The 17,578-nt window shown below is 43.1% G+C and overlaps 1 protein-coding gene across 2 annotated transcripts in view; it reads right to left on the bottom strand.

Moving 5' to 3' along the window:
• Window positions 1-1,042: 1,042 nt before the first annotated feature.
• TMEM104 (transmembrane protein 104) overlaps window positions 1,043-17,578 on the bottom strand; it is a 29,607-nt gene continuing 13,071 nt past the window's right edge. The window contains exons 4-10 of one of the 2 annotated variants that reach the window (XM_018568585.1): window positions 16,839-16,920; window positions 15,776-15,863; window positions 15,537-15,617; window positions 12,746-12,845; window positions 10,842-10,944; window positions 6,262-6,355; window positions 1,043-2,170 (exon numbers count right to left, since the gene is read on the bottom strand). In XM_018568585.1, the coding sequence (XP_018424087.1) occupies window positions 1,410-2,170; window positions 6,262-6,355; window positions 10,842-10,944; window positions 12,746-12,845; window positions 15,537-15,617; window positions 15,776-15,863; window positions 16,839-16,920 (1,309 nt within the window). In that variant the 3' untranslated portion in view covers window positions 1,043-1,409. The remainder of the gene's footprint in view (window positions 2,171-6,261; window positions 6,356-10,841; window positions 10,945-12,745; window positions 12,846-15,536; window positions 15,618-15,775; window positions 15,864-16,838; window positions 16,921-17,578) is intronic. The other variant, XM_018568586.1, reaches the window with a different exon arrangement.

Here is a 17,578-nt window from a genome sequence, read left to right as displayed (position 1 = left end):
GACCATGCACAACATCGCAGAGGAGGAAAATGCCTTTTCCTGAGATCTTGTAAGATTACAGATGAGGTTTCCCAGCAATGCTGATGTAACCTTCCCAGGATGCAACACTTGGGCACATTAAATTACTAATGCCCAAGAAGACTTGGAAGTGGGAAAGCAAAATTTGTAAGTAAAAGCAAAATATATTTAACTAATAAGATAATTTCCCATCAGCATGCAGAGCTGCATGTTGATATTTATTTTTTAGTGAAAGGGGGTAAAGTTCCAGTTTAGGTTATTAAAAGACTTTAGTTGTCATTGTCCCTGCAGCGTGCATATGTTGAGCCTCTCTCCTGTCTTCCCAGAGCTCCCTCTAGTGGTGGCCAGGAGTAGCTTCTTCAGTAGCAAAGCAGGATGTGAACCAAAGGTGTGGTGGGGGAATAACACTGATCTCTTTATGTAAAATACAGAGACCCATTTAGTTTTTTCCCCCCCATACGGCATGCAGGACAACGTAGGGATTTGCACTGAAAGCGCAGTTACCCTTTAAACATCAATGCCTAACATGCATTCCATCTCAGTACCTTAAGCCCACAGCAGAGAGCATGTTTGAAGATACACAGGCATTGTGTACAACAAAGCAATGCCGTGTCACGTACAGATTTCATCAAGCCAGACAATAATGTACTCATAAATCACCTCTCCTGCAGGAGGGAGATGGGGGGGTGGGGGCGGGGAGAAATCTAATCAGAACCAGCAGCATTTGTAATGAGTTTCCGCTGGGAACATACTGTGAAAGGGTGGTGTTTTGCTTGGGTAACAAAAGCTTTCCTTCAACTAAACAAACCCAATGAATGTCCAACATCTTCATTTTATTTAGTTTGATAACATTGCACATAGAGCAGCACGTTTTCAGTGCTGATCTTTTTACAGACAGTAGTGAGGATCTTTGGAAATCACTTCTGATACACATTTCCAAAATCCACCAGGCAACTCTCCTCGATATTAGGTGACACGTATAACTGTATGCAAGACACTATATGTGCCAGGGTTCCCCTTTTGTAAACTGAGGCAATTTTAAACGTCCATCACGAGCTAGGGAGCTAAAAGACATGCAAAAGGACTGGCAGTGCTTCCACGATCCAGCTTAGCATGGTGAAGGAAAAAGGCACAGAAAGATTGATTATGAAAGAGTTAACCGTCTGTGACTTCCGGCAACAGATTACGCTACAGACTTGTTTAGGGTCATTACAACAACGTCATCGACAAATCAAACGTCCAGCGAGAATGGGGCCAGCCCCGTAGCTTCATCGGCTTTAAAAGCAAATCAGGAACAAGCTGCAGTGCTGATAGTCAATAACTGAAGGCCAGCTACTGTGTCCTGCACAAAGTAGCCTCGTCAGGTCCAAGATGAGCACAGTATGCAATATTTATAGGCTACCATCAGTCAGGATTATGTTGGCCGTTACATATATAAAACATGTTAGTGACCATAGGAGGACAAACCACACCCAACCCACTTGTTTGAAAGGTGACCTATGCTTGTTAGCGAGTTCGGGTCCATATGTTAAGGAAGAGTCTTTACGGCTGCAGGCCACAAGAAAAGCCGGGATAACATACTGGATGCCATTGCCAGCATATGCACCTGTAATGCTCACTAGTATTTCAAGGTGGTTGGTACAGAATGCAACAATGATGGGAGGGACCAGAGTTATTAATGGGAAGACAATACGGTCAACAAGCCATGGGTAGGTCCCTCCTTCACGGTGAAAGAGAGTCCTCCAGTTATTGCGCAATGTGACTGCAATGATGGGGAAGTTGGTGCTGATAGTGAACACTGGGAACAGTCCCAGAAAGTAGCCAATCACCTGAGGCACAAAAGGCCTACACCCGCTGAAGTTAAGAGTGTACATGTCCATGAGCGCTCCAGAGGAGAAGCAATATATAGCTGTGAAGCAAAGTAGGCTGTAAAATGAAAGAACCAATGTGTAGTCCAAAAAGACGAGTCCGGTTAAGTGTTTCTTCCTGGACACAGGGGTGATCAGTGAAGGCAGAGAATGCTGGCACATGAATGAATATACACAGACGCCAAACAGGTTCCGGATCCCAGAGGTGTCTGCAACAGGAGGATGACCTTCACCTTTACCCTCGCCAATACGGACCAAAGCTATCACGATCATGATGATGAAAGCTGCAGTAAAGTAAAACAGATTATTCAGTTACGCTGTATTACCAAAAAGCAGATAATATTGTTACTCAACGTCTCCCTTCTAGGTCACACTGTGCCCTTGCAGTTACTCCCCTTACCAGTTATTTCTACCTTACACGTCTGGGCGGTCAAGAGTTAAACTGTTGTCTCTAGGATTTATGACAGGGACTCAGATGAGAACAAAGTGGCAGTAAAGCTGTGAAAACTCATTACTCGCTCCATAAATCAATTGGAGAAGGAGGCCCTTGACACCTTCCACCTCTCTTTCCCACAGTGCTGCAAGGACAGAGCCACTCGCTGCCAGCATGAGCAGCATAGGGTTACAAGTTTGCAGTATCTACATTAGGCATGGGCTCCCTGGGAGGGTGCATGCATTGTGGAAAGGAGGGCGAAAGGATGTGTAATGTGACATGCAGACGTGATTTGGTTTCTGAATTGGCTCAAGGGTTTTAATCTCTTTTTGCCTGTGGGTAGCAAAAGTTTATAAGTTGCAAGAAAATGAGTTTCTATATCATATAAGATGAGAAGAAGAGAGACCTTTTATAACTTTTCTTCCCTTTCATATGACAGGGGACAGATCCTGTAAATTAACTCAATATAACATTTTCAATCACTCTGTTTTCATATAAATTTTTGAAATAGATTCATATTTAAAAAGGAAAGTCATTGTAAATTTAAAGCTTAACTTCGGGCACAAAAACTTCCATGAAAATATATATTATTATACAGGACTTGTATAGTGCCAACAGTTTGCACAGCACTTTACAATATAAGGAAGACATTACAGTTGCAATACAAATCAAAACAAGATGGTAAGGAGGGCCCTGCTCATGAGAGCTTACAATCTAAAAATATATTCTCCAATAGCCATAAATGATATAAATCCACTTTCCAAAACACAAATATTACCTTTTAAAAGTAGCTGTAGTATCACTGTGCTGTACAAAGCCTGTGCAATGAGCAGGGCTGTGGATGAGCAGGTCCATCCACTACAGGATGCCCGCAAAACACTAAAGGGGTGGATACAAGACCAGTCATCCTGCACCAGTGACAGATCAAAGTGCAGGAGTAGATTCGTGTTAGATTACTGCGCAGATCTGGATTAAATCCACAAAGGATGTCACAGCTTACACCAGGGGTAGCCAAACTTCAGTCCTCCAGCTGTGGTGAAAGTACAAATCCCATGAGGCATTGCAAGACTGACCGCCTCTGACATAACTTCCAGAGGCATGAAGGGGTTTTGTAGTTCCCACACAGCTGGAGGGTCGAAGTTTGGCTACCTCTGGCTTACACTGTTCTCCAGGTCAACATCTGCTTCTCAGACCCAGGAACCTTTGCTGATGGTCACATTGTCAGCGCAAGCAGTACTGGATCTGCGTGATGTTAAGGAGATGAGGTCTAGGCTCTGAGTAGTGTAAGCTGAGCAGGATAGAAGTGCAGGATGTGACCAACTCTGGAGCTCTGGGAGCTGAACTTGATGCTGTGTGATGTACATCAGGGCAATTGAAGCTGGGCAAGGGGGGTCATTACTGGAGTGGGGTATAGACCTGGGGGTGATGAGGAGCGGCAGCTGAGCCGGGGAGCAGTGCAGGATGTCAGTGCCTCTGGAGCTCTGGGAGCTGAAGTTGATGCTGTGTTATGTACATCAGGGCAATTGAAGCTGGGGGGGGGGTCATTACTGGAGTGGGGTATAGACCTGGGGATGATGAGGAGCGGCAGCAGAGCCGGGGAGCAGTGCAGGATGTCAGTGCCTCTGGAGCTCTGGGAGCTGAAGTTGATGCTGTGTTATGTACATCAGGGCAATTGAAGCTGGGGGGAAGGAGCACGGTGTCATTATTGGAGTGGGGTATAGATCTTGGGATGATGAGTGGCCGCTGAGTTGGGGAGCAGTGCAGGATGTCACCGATTCCGGAGTTCTCCGACTTTAATAAAGTGTGATGTACAGCAGGGCAATTATTGGTGCCTCCATCTTGTCTCTTGCAACGTGAATCCAGATAACGACTTACAGCCCGCCCATCAGACACCCTTGTCCTCTATGGGGTAGTCATACGTCAATACTTCCTACATACCACAGTGGCCAAGTGGCGAGATTAGATACTGTATTTAGATGAGGGCATAGCTGCTGATTTTTGAAAAGCAGTCTAAATGTACATATCAGTAACAGGGCTGTTTAGTCTGTGCAGGCTGCACATTTTTGGAAAAGGAGGGGGCATGTTTGAAGCAGCTAATGGAGCAGATTATGAAGGTAACACTAACATGCTTGAGCAATGGAAAAAGAAAGATTTACAACTCTGCTCCAATGGCAATATGCTAGGCTGTCACTTGCGATACTAGTAGTACCTGTGCTTTTAAACACATACCATCAAAATCTAATAATTAAATGTGTTATGGTTTATATTACATGTCAGTAGTGATGGCCTCTGTGCTTGCCGTTTTCACTGCGGTCTATAAATGCCATCTTGACATAGTTCTCCATTCAGGCAGGAGATTTTAAAAGTTATTGGGTTTTAAATCATTACCTGAACTGCTGGCCTCATGGTTTAAGCAAGTGATGGTTCAATATATTGCTTTTAACTGGTTTTCTAAAGGACATACTTGATTGCAGGAAAAATTTAAAGTGATATTAAAGTCAAAAGGTTTTTACACTATTTCAAATGCTAATCGAGTCACTTGTAATGGATGGTGCTCCTTGATGTTTAAATGTTTCAGCTTCCTGCAGAATCCCCTGCTGGTCACCTGAGCACTGGAACTGATATCCTGTTTTAGGGTGTCTCCTTTCCCTTGCAGGGTCCTATGAAGACACCCTTGAGAGTTTAATGCTACTTTAAAGAGACTATGTCAATGGGAAAGGGATAGGGGGTGTGTGGAGGTTTTCATGTCAGAATGGCCTGGCATTTGTTCCACACAGCAAGGTTTGGGATGAAAGTACAGGCATGGCTGCCAATAGAGCTGGTCCTCCCATACCAGGCCCGGGCCCTATCAGGTCAGCAGGGGGACCCAGCTGTATTACGGTTTGTAAAGAATGTTCACTCTAAGCCTGATGAAGGGGACCCTGTGCGGCCCCGAAAGCGATTGATTCTACTTTGAGTGACTTCTGAAAAATAAAAAAAATGAAGATTCACTGAAATTGACGTGTTTGTCATGCTGGTGTGCTGGCGACATTTCTTTACAAACTTTGCTTGATGCGGCGCCATCCGCAGTTACTGCGAGCACCCATTTTTGCCTATGGGAATTCCGGTAAGGTAGTGCTACAGGACTTTTGATATTTCCAGCTGTATTACAAACACTTGTGCATGAGAGAAGTGAACGACATCATGCCAGGGTCTCGTCAACGCTGGAACCCGAGTGTGCATACAATGTCCTGCCAGTAGCTGCTAATAAATAGATTTTATACATCAGAGTCTTGCTCTTGCCTTTTCATGCCTGACTAAGTCATGGAGTGTACATCAGATGACTCAACTCCTACTGCTTGTACATTCTACAATAATTGAAAGTCAGAGCCATAGAGATGAAATGGCGCTAAAGTGTTGGAGGGCCTGTCAAGTAGGCCATTGAAGCTGTAGAGAAGAAGTGGTGCTCGGGGGGCCTGCTGGGCAGACTGTATGGGGTCCAATGATTTCTAAAGGCAGCCCTGGGGCCTGCCAGGCAGACTGTACAGGGCTCCATGATTTCTAAAGGCAGCCCTGAGTACAGGGAGGTGCCTGAACTTCATACCTGCAGCAGCTCACCCGCTTCCACACAATGACTGAATCTCTTAAAGCTATCAGTCACAATTTAAGTATCAAAAATGTATGTCATAAATCTACTAATATGTGGCGTCTGAGTTAATGCACCACAGAAAAACCAATGGGAATGAGCGCTTTGTCTCTCTTAAACACTCACAAAACAGAATCATTTGTCTATAAATAAAAGATTTGGGGTCTACTAGTTTTATTATAATTGTTAGTGCTGCTGTAGAGAATTAAATGTTTTAGTTTCCAAAAGCAAATGTAAGCAGTGAAAGTATTATAAAAAAAGAAGTATGAACATAATATTTCAACACAGAATAATTAGATTGCATCTTTCACACTTACCAATCCATCTCATTAGTGAAGTTAAGATCTGGAGGTACTTTGTTTTTTGCACATTAAAAAAGGTAAATGGGCCGAGAAGCAGAGTGAATACAGCCTGAAAAACAAAGAGTAATGATGTTATAACAAACAAGTTCTTTGTTTAAAGCCCAACTCCAAGCAAACCTTTTTCTTCAGTTTAGGATAGAGTGGAGAAGAGTTCGAAGATATTTGTCAGATTTTGCCTGGACTACCTGTCCCTGTGACACCCATAAAGGAAAAAGAAGGAACAGTTGTCAACAGGACAGGAAGCCACAGACATCAACAGAAAATAATATTAAGCAGCACAAACAAGAAAGCAAAAGACCTCGATTGGGTGGTGTGTACTGTGTGGTTGGATGGCTTGTGTGCATCTCAAGGCATAGTTTTAAATTCTAACTAAAGTGTATCCTTAACTGCTTGAAGACCAGGTGTTTAGATCCCCTACCTGGCCAGGCCATTTTTCAGTGTTCAGCGCTGCAGTACTTTGACTGACATTTATTCCGTCACGCAACGCTGTACTGAAATTAATTTTATACCATTTTTTGGGACAGATAGAGCTTTATTTTGGTGGTATTTAATCACCACTGCGGGTTTTATTTTTTACTATATTCAGGAGAAATTACTGAAAATTTTGAGAAAAAAAGTTTTTTTTTACATTATGCTATAAAACAACTAATATTACCCACTTTTTTGGTAAAATATAAAAGACGGGGTCACGTCGGGTAAATAGACACCAAACATGTCAAGCGTAAAAATTGCGCGCACTCGCAAAATCGCAAAAAACTAGCATACCCAAAATAGCCCATAGGCGACGCTTTAAAAGCTTTTACCGCTCATCAGTTTAGTGTTATCAGTGATTGATGGCCCTAGAACTATTGCTCTCATTCCGACGTTCGCGGCGATATGTAACATGTGCGGCGTAATGGGTGCAATCGTCGTTTTCGCAGGTATGCGCACCTGACGCATGTTTACATGCGTGTATGTAGGGGTGGGGACTTTAAAAAAAAATTTTTTTTTTAAATTCTTTTTTGTGTAACTTTAAAAAAATTGGGGGGGAAACTTTAAATTTTTGTACTATTTTTTTTTTTCCCTTAACTTTATTGCTATCACAGAGGGGGCTGAGAAACCCCCTTATGTGATAGCAAAAGAGGTGACAGGTCCTCTTTATGGAGACATCAGGGGGTCTCCAAGACCCCTAATGTCACCTAGGACCCCCCTGAAGAAGCTGATGAAGCAGAGATCTGCTTCATCAGCTTCTCTCCAGCATCTGAAGCTGGAGAGTGACACAAGAATGCGGAAGTGATGTAATATACAACACTTCCGCATTCTGACAGCGGAGAGGGGACCGGAGGGAGCTCGTCTTGGGGCTTCATACAAGCGATTCGCCGGCTCTATAGCCGGCGGATCGCTTGTATATTAACGGGCATCGCTGCCTCTTTTCAAATAGCGGGGATTTCCCGCTCGCGCGCGCCGCATGTATACACGCCCAGTTACATCCAAGAAGCTCCCGGCAGGCCGTGTATACACAGCGGCTGGCCGGGAGGTAGTTAAAGGAGGAACTAAACGGTGTTAGTCACCAGTATTACCTGTGGTCTCCTTGCCGGTGATCTTTCCCCTTTACTGACTTACAATGCTTTGTTCTGCACTGTATCTCTGCGAAAACAGCCATTTTGGTAGAAGCAGGGCTTTGCTTCCTCAAGTCAGAGACTCCAGCAAAGAGAACAGTGAGCAGCACAGTAAATCTCATCATCACCAAATCTCACCCCAAATCTCCTGAGCCTGTAGGCACACAAGTGCCTAGCGAGGCATCCTCACATAACAGGAAGTGCACATTATTTTTCAAGAGGCACTTCAGACAAAAAGTACATCTGTTAGGGTACTCCTTAGGCACAATTAACATTTCTTGTTGTCTCCTATAACATAGTAAATCTTTACTTTTTGCATTCAGGTCCATTTTAAAGGACACATACTAAGAAAAGCATGGAGGCTGCCATTACCAAACCCGCCCCCTTTTGAAAATGCTAGCTGTCATACTTCTCTCCTCAAGACATCAATAGTGTCTCGGTTACAAACTCTGACTTCTCTTGCAGCACGCTTGTTCTCAGTCAATGTGCTGAAGCCAGAGATAGCCCAGCAACTAGCATTTTAAGATCAGTGATGGCAACTGCCATAAGTTTCTAAGTTTCCTTTAAAGGGTAGGTTTCCTTTAAAAACGCTTTTACACACCCAAGCCTACTATATTCTTGTATTCTCTTCTATATGCTATCAGGTAGTCGCTCATACTGCATTTGGTAGCTCAGTCACAACACCTGTAGGGTGAAAATAATGCTTAGCCCTTAGCGGAGACCTGCATCTATGGTTCATAGTTATTTTGAATACTATTAATGAAGGAGGGGGATAAGGAGAAGAGTCAGTGGCCAATGACCTTTAGACCGGCTTCTACAAGCCAGGGTACACAATGCCTGTGACTAAAGACTAAGAAAGTAGAAGTTCCTCAAAACACAAAGAGAAGCTACTGAACACAGGGGCACCTCTGCTCAGAATATTTTATGTGGTGTTTTGCCAGCCGATTGTGAGCACGCATTTTAGAAACCTATACATTAATAGTGATACAGGAGCTATTTTATTTGAAGGAACTTGCACACACATAGACCTGACAGCTCCTGAAAAATATGACAGACATACAGGGCTAAAAGGGAACTCATCAAACTATACAAATGGGTACTGTTGACTATCCAGTCTGTGCTTCAGGGCTTTCATCGCTATCCTTGCTTTATTACTTGGCATGTCACTGACCTGCAACATTTCCTTTGTTTAGGAGGCAAGTCCTTCACAGGCAATAAAGAATGGGATAGTCTCAGAACTTATTACTATCCCCCTTGGTTCTTTTACTGTAAACACAAGGACCTCTTACTGGCTTGAACCCTTAATGCCAGGTAATTAAATGGTTAAATCTGCAAAATGGTTTCATTTGCCTGGATGTATTAATAAAGGGTTTTATAAAGCACAGTTATCCTTTAAGTGAGATATTAGATAGCAGTTGGAAACAGCCACCTGATGCAACCCCTGAATACTTTCACTTTGACCTTTAAAACAATTTATGCAACACATGCATATAATATATATTGCCAAAGATTTGTGGACAGCTGACCATCACACTCTACATGAGGTTGTTGGACATCCCATTCCAAAACCATAGGCATGAATATGGAGTTGGCCTTTCAGCCTCCACTCATCTAGGAAGACTTTCCACAAGATTTAGGAGTGTGCCTGTGGAAATGTGTGTCCATTTAGCCAAAAGAGCATTTGTGTGGTAGGGGTACTGATGATGGATAAGGAAAACTGGTCTGTAAACTGCATTCCAATTTATCCCTTAATTGGGTTGAGGTCAGGGCTCTTCACAGGCCACTCAAGTTCCCTCACACCATACTCATCAAACCATGTCTTTATGGAGCCTACTTATACACAGGGTCACAGTCATGCTGGAACAGAAAGGGGCTTTACTCAAACTGTTGCCACAAGGAAGAACGCAATTATCCAAAATGTATTTGTATACTGTAGCGTTAAAGGAGAACTATGAGGTGAGTGCTTTTCACTCACCTCATAGTTCTAGCCGACCTGTGACAATGAGACTATCACAGGTCGGCTCAGTAGATGGGGAAGTGAGCGAACACATGCCGGTGTTCGCTCACTTCTCGATCTTGTCACGGCTCTCTCCCGTGACCGGGGATGGCCTGGATTCCCCCCTCCCATCCTCCAGCGCTGACTGGCGGAACGGACGGGGGAGGGGGCGGGTACAGCTGGCTCTGCCTCTAGATAGGCAAATCCAGCTGTCACTCACGCAGCTGGGCGGATCCAGACATAATTGTCGGGATCCACTTCAGCTGCGGCGTCTCAGTATACCGCGAGCTGTGGCGTCTCAGTATACCGCGAGCTGTGGCGTCTCAGTATACCGTGAGCTACAGCTCGCGGTATACTGAGCTTAGGGTGACCGGAGGACGCTAGTTTGTGTCCTCTCGTTACCCTAAGGAGAACTATGGGGAAAAGCTCTAACCCCATAGTTCTCCTTTAACTGTACCCTTCAACTGGAAACACCTGAAGAAGAGGTGTCCAAAACGTTTAGGCCATAGAGTATACATGCTTATACAATAGAGAAGTCATTACATCATGGTTTAACTGCTCTGGTTAGTAATGAGAAGTGGGCGTCAGCAGAAGTGGGTTCTGTAATGTGTCTGCAATTTATCTTTGTAAGATCATCATCGACATGTCCCACCTCCCCTATTTCAGCTCGATTTGGCACCCACCATTAACGACTCTATACAGAGTAAACACTACACCGACCTCATACAGTAATAAAACCCCCAAGTCCTCAAACAGCTAAGAGATTCTCTTTACTTATCTCTGGCAGAGGTTAGGTCTAGTATGACGTGTCTTTTTTATTTAGCAGAGGATACTAAAAAAATACATGGAACACCAACAATTGTTATAAATAAATGTGGAAAGAAACATTATAGAAACCTCTCATCACCTTACTGCTACAACAAAGGGAAGGTCCAACTCACCAAATATATCCTATAAGCATCAATTCGTCTAATTTTCCCCCAACATGGTTGTGTATCATTCATCTCTGCTGTCCCAGATTCACAAGACCCGTTCACAGAGAAGCTGCAGGACACAACAACACATTGTGATATATTAATACACATCAACGGGCTAATAAGGTGGGCCTAGAATCAGATATGTTTTTCACACAATTTCCAGTGTACACAGGTGTCCGAGTATGCTGAGCAACTGTGATGTATTTCACAAGTTTCCAATCAACAGTAATATAAAGAGGCAAAAAAAAAAAAGGGAGCAGATGCACGTTACATGAATTTCACGTTACACTCATTCAGGGTGTAACATAAAACATGGTTGCATCACAATGCCCCCCCTTACCTGAATCGTGGGGTTCTTCTCCCTGCAGGCTGCTGAATACTTTTAAATTTGGTGTGGTTGTGCATGGCTAAGCCCACCCAGCTACATCATCCATCCACGGATGCTTTCACAGGATCTGTGGATGGAGAAACTACAAGTCCCATCACGTCACTGCACTTGTTGTCCCATTCATTCTTTCTTCCATTCACGTTACCGAATGTCCGTGCCTCAGTATAGACATGGATAGGAGAGTGAATCTGCAAGAGCTAGAGCACTGCATCCAAGTTGCGCTGATCACAGCTGCAATGCTTTACTGCAGTGGTAGTGAATTAAAATTCAAGAAGGTCCAGTGAGTAAAATGTTCAACGAGCCGAGGTCTGAATTGCGAGACAGACAGACTGGTCACTCAGTACATGTCCGCCATTTAGGCTGCATTTACACCACCAGTTGCACTACATCGCACAGCTGCTGGTGTGTTCCCAGGCTTCATTAATCACAGAGCAAATCGAGGACGGATGTTCCCCGGTTCCTTCTACTCTCCCCCCTCTGCCATAGTCTCGAACCCTCCCAGAGGAGCAGGGGACTCCGAAAACCACATGGGGGTGCCCTGATAGCAGGCTAGTATAAGTGATCTGGGTGGCTGTACAGCCGCCCAGATCACTTGAAGTTGACAAGCTGGCCCTGCCTATCTGATGTCATTGGTTGCCAGGATGCCAGCGGTCCTAGCAACCAATGACTAAAACGGAGGGGGGGCCTACACATTTGTTATGGTTGGCAGTGGATGCACCGGAGCGGATTGGCGTTCGCAGTCCGGAAAGGACCGCGATCCACCATTTAGTGACCCTTGCTTTACTGGCTTCAACGCAGAAAGATAATTAATGCTAATTTTTTTTTCTAAAGAAGTGTGCATTTATTACCTTTTACCTATTACCTGGTTTTTACCTTTAAACATTTGACTATCTCTTGAATGGAGGCCATGGAAAGAAAATGCCACAAGAGGTTAAGTTAAAGTGACATTAAAGTCAGAGTTTTTTTTCCCCATTACAATTGGGCTGTAAGGATTTGCCTTTAGTGAAACCTCTTGATCCGATCATCTTTTTCCTTCAACTTGTTTCCAGGAGTCCCTCCAGCGCTGGTGCCAGTCTCTGATCCAGCGCAGACTGCCGTTTCTTCCAGTCCCAAGGAGCCTGTCTGGCATGCATGCTCCCAGTTGCATGCATTCACTTTTCCTGAGTCTCTCCTCTTATCCTCACCAGTGGCATGGACTGCGCATGCGCCCGCCCCATCATCCTCCATTACTGTCGTTCGGGACCAGTGTACTGCAGCCTGGAGCGAGCAGGGCAGGCAGAGATAAGCAACTGTCCATTTGACAACTTTTTAAAAAAAATGTTTTTCCATATATCTACTGCTTGCTAGCAGTAGATCTATGTTAAAAAAAAAAGAGACTTTAATGCTACTTTAACAAACGGATGAGTCAAGAAACACATTTCTATACATGGCAAATCTTCACTCCCTCTACTTCCTTTATTCCCATCCCAGTATTACTCACCATGTGACCTGTACAAGCGACAGAGGTACAGCAGTTGCATAGATTGCCAGGTCTCCATAAAGATATATAATTATGCACAAATAAAAGAGGTTTACACCAACTGTAGAGAAAGCAGAAAAACACCAAAAATATAAATCTGTCTGATGAACAGAGACAAGCAAGATTATATTTCATTTATACTGCCAAAAAAAAAAAAAAAAGGCACTGTTAAAGTGGATCTTAAAGTGCATCTAAAGCCATTTTTCATTTTAGATAAGAGTAGGGAATGTTAGAACCTCCGTCAGGTTTTTATTGCTGTAGGGCACAGTAAAAATGGCTTTGCATATTTCCTTACTCTGTCTAGAGAGAAATAAAAAAGAAAAAAAATGGTGATTTAACCCTTTTCCAGGTTTGCACTCCTCTCAACACAATGCAATACAAGGTAATTCTTGTATCTTTTTCCAAATTTCATGAAAGAGCCATTCATACCTGTGCGATTTGTCAAAGACAAGAGGAATCCCATTATTTTCTATGGGGACTGTTGGAAGTCCATGTGTTGTGTTACTGTGCGACTTGAAAAAAAAGGTGCTCCATATTGTATTTTTTTCTCCAATAGACTTCAATATGCAAACACATCTAAATGCATTTTAGCTTTCTTTTGCGCATAACAACCAGTCTCCTCCTTCTAGCAACATCTACTTAACCCCTGCTGCATTGGACAATGGAGCAAGCAGGCCACACCATACTTAAGGTGGAATAACTAATATGGCTGGGGAAGGCAAGGACAGCACAATCCCAGTTATAACTGCAAGCAGCAGGGGCCTGGCAGGACATGGCCCATGGATATTTTCTTAAGCTGCCCACACACCTTACAATTTATCTGCAGATTTTCTGTGGTCAGATGGAAAAAGTGCAACAGATTGGCCCAGGTGGAGATTACTCCGACCACACAGTTAAGTGTAGATGGAGGAATCTGTTGCACCTTTTCCATCTGACCACAGAAAATCTGCAGATAATTGTAAGGTGTGTGGGCAGCTTCAGTTTCTTATTACTCCTCCCCTAACCAACAAGTACTTGGACTTGTCTGCTGTCCCTTTAGCAACACTGCATGCAACAAAACCAAAAAGCTTTAATACTCCAGCACCTAAAAAATGAAAAAAACAGACGCATCTTGCACCACCAGGAGTGTGTAGACCTCGTAAGTGAACCAACTGTATAGTACAAAATGCCTATAACAAGCTAAATCCATCACTGCAGTGTTACAGAAATAAAGCAGTGGATTATCACACCCTATAGATATCTTATATTTATAAGCCTGTTATCACATGAAGCATCATCATGTTTATCTAGAAAAACACTTGGTAACCTGTGGACACTAAAAACTGATCCAAGATTGTCTCCATTAACCTTTTCGCTGCCACCGACATATGTCATATATTGGCAACAGCAGGCTCCTGTAAACAGACTGTTAACATGTGCAAAGCCGACTGTCTGCTTTACACTGGAAGTGATTTGGGCAGCTGTAAAGCCACCTGATCACTTCCACAGGCCGGTAAATGTGTGCCCCCCCCCCCCCCCCCCCCCCCCGTCGCCTGCACCCCCCCCCAAACCCCTTTTCCTGCATTCCAGGCTCCTGTAAACCCAGGACTTGCATAGCAGGGGTCGGCAGGTAGAGGGGAAAGAGACCAGCTAACATCTGTTTGGTACTCTCCTTCCCGTTGAATAATACCAGATGTGCTGAGGATTTCATCACTTCCAGCTTCTGGACTGTCTTTCCCCACCTAGAGAGGTCAATTGGCTGCAGAGGTGACATTAGGGGTCCATTAGACCCCTATGTGTCTCCTTAAAGAGCACCTGTCATCAGTACAGTGCTATTATATCGGAGCCTTGAAAAAGAAAAAAAAAAGGGTCTGAAAAAAGTTACATAAAATAAATGTAAAAACACCCAAAGAAAAAAACCCATGTAAAGTCCCCCGCCCCAGCGTACATGCACATACTAAACAGAAACATGCGTAGGGTGCACCTACATCTGAAAACGAAGCCATGCATGCCACGCGTGTTAGGTATCACTGTGTATGCCAGACATAGCAACAATTCTAGGGGTGGTTAACTAAACTGATGGCCTGTACAGGCTTTTAAAACCTCGCCTATGGACAATTTGGGGGTACCGTAGTTTTTCACCATTTCACGAGCGCACACTATTTTTAAGCTTGGCATGTTGGATATCTATTTGCTCGGTAAAACCTCATCTTTTATATCAAACAATTGGGTATTAGATTTTATTTTTGTGCACTAAAATGAACTTAAATATATATTTTACTGAAATATGAGGTTTGATAAACAGTTGCACTAATATAATGCAAAATACAACATTTTGTAACTGCCACCATTTTATTCTACCGGGTCTCTGCTTTCAGAAAATATATAACTCTGGGAGGGGGGATTTAAGCACTTCTCAGGTCTAAAATGTGGATTTTAGCATGTATGAAAAAACCCCACCACAAAAAAATGGCCCTGGCAGGGGAAGGGTTAAATACGGACGATTACGGTATATATTACAGTGCAGATTATATATTATCACACCGCACAGCTTATAAAATATGTATTTCCGCTGTCCTGTGCTAGGAAACAAACACTATAAATAAAACATCTTTTCATAGTAATCTAGCTCCACCTGCTGGAATACAAAAAGGCTACCAAAGGAAAATTGACAATTAATAATTTAAAACAGAAATGACTGTGGCGAAGTGGCAATGCATTCTAAAAATGTTGCAGTGATCTACACCAAAGCTAGTCACATAATAATTCACACCTTTATTAAAAAACATTGACGCCATCTGCCCCATTTCCACTCGCTCCACAATTTCGAAAGAGTCGGATAAACCACGGCGCTCTGAAAGATATTAAAACTAAATGAATAAAAAAATAATGTGCATCGGTGATATTTTTAAAATATAAAAGAAAATCTTTAAAAAAAAAAGAAGAAGAAAAGAGGTTATGGAAATATGGAAATTCACCCCAGCTCTTGATACAAGAGACATAAATACTCACGCACAGAAAGGATAGGTCGGACTTCTGAGCTGTCATACCCATCTGGAGACAGAGATTCATTATCAGAATTTTCAGATGAATCCAATTCCTACAGAAGAGGACACAAGTCTAATGTCAAACCAGCAGCATCGGGACAATACATAAATTAGGGGCTGTCTGCATAAAGAAGTCATCGTCAGAATCTGTTTTAATCCCATGGGGACGGTTTGCCATGAACGCTACTAAAATATATATTTAGAGCTGTTCTACAAAAAATAAAAGCAGTATTTAAAGAGAATGTAAAGTTGAGGGTTTAAATAACCCTTTAAATCACGTAGCTATTAAATATGACATATTAAAATGTATGTAGAGCCAATATTTGTTTAGCTTGGGGCAGAGTAGATAAGGATTAGAACCCTTGTCAAATTTCCACTGCTGTCTGTGTCCCCATTGTGTAAATGCATCCACTCTATTTGTGCTTGTGACCCCACTCATTGAGGCAGAAAGTGACTGGAAATCCAAAATGATAGAGTTGTCGTCAAAACAAGAGGTGAGTGGAAATGTTCCAATAGAGACAGCCATTATGGTGAGAACTGTGCAAGAGGGATTTCCCCTCACTTTGCTAAGATTTGCTCTCCCTCCCTGTTGCGTCTCTGGGGCAGGAATGTAAATGAAACCTTAACTGGACGGGATAGCAAAAAATAAATAAAAATGATATGGGATTAAGCCATCCCTACTACTAATCCTCTAGTTCCTTCTTACATCTTATTCAAAGAAATCCGATTACAGAGCTCAATAGCTCAAGCTGAAATGTACACACACACAGCAGAGGCTCATGCCTCTCATGCATATTTGGATGAATTCATTTTTTTTTTCTTTTAAGACCTGCTGGACAAACAGGTATGAAAAAAAGACAATAATAATAATACACCAAACATTCCCTGGAGGAGCTGGAGCAGTAGAGGGGTCACAACTGAAGCCTCTGAATGTCAAGAGGCTACTTACCGATGTTACACAGGAAATTATACACCTACCCTGCATCTGGGGCCAAATACGGGTCACCTACCAAGAACAGGGAACTCACCTCCTCCTTCTCCCATCTCTTCCAGCGCAGTCGAGCATTAGCTGCAGCCATGGCTTCTATTACAAATGTTGTGGTCATATAACTAGAAATGAAGAAAATGCACACAGTGCTGAAACAGCTTGCATATAAGAGATACAACAACAACAAACAACTGTAGATGAGTGATGTACTAATCTATGTTCCTAGCTACGTATGGAGCAGCTTATGAACCAGAGCATTTTTCTTGTTTCAGGTCTTGTGCCAAATGTTTTCCTTTGTGGTCATTCCCGATATTTTGTATTGTCAAGGCAGATCGAGCTATAAAGATGAAATCCAGAAACAAGCTAACTTTCCTGTCACAGCTCCCGCTCCTCATACATAACCAGAACAACATAACCAGAACACCACAAAACTTTTTAAATGTATATTTTAATTTCTCTGAAACCTAACTTTACATTGTCTGTGACATTACTGCCAAGATTTCTATTATAGTCCCAAACATGTGAAAACGAGGAGCTGGATTTGAACTTTTGGTGAGTCAGTCAGATTATAACAGGACACAGTGGCTCTGGTAAGGTTGCCCTCCACACAGCAGGACACTCCCTACAACCGGTAAACACAAAGCAGCCAAAGTGTTTGAGGTCCAAAAAAATTCTTCCCCGTCTTCAAGGTCTTAGTTGGAGGATACAAGATGACAGTAGTCACTTCTGTCCCCCTTTCTTGAACCAACCTGACCCCCCCCCCCCCCCGCACCACCCCAG

Source organism: Nanorana parkeri, unplaced genomic scaffold (assembly GCF_000935625.1).
Source record: "Nanorana parkeri isolate BGI_ZX_2015 unplaced genomic scaffold, ASM93562v1 scaffold1214, whole genome shotgun sequence".
In the NCBI taxonomy this organism is placed as follows: domain Eukaryota; kingdom Metazoa; phylum Chordata; class Amphibia; order Anura; family Dicroglossidae; genus Nanorana; species Nanorana parkeri.
The sequence above is the reverse complement of the archived record's forward strand: the minus strand, read 5'-3'. Positions and strand labels throughout refer to the sequence as shown.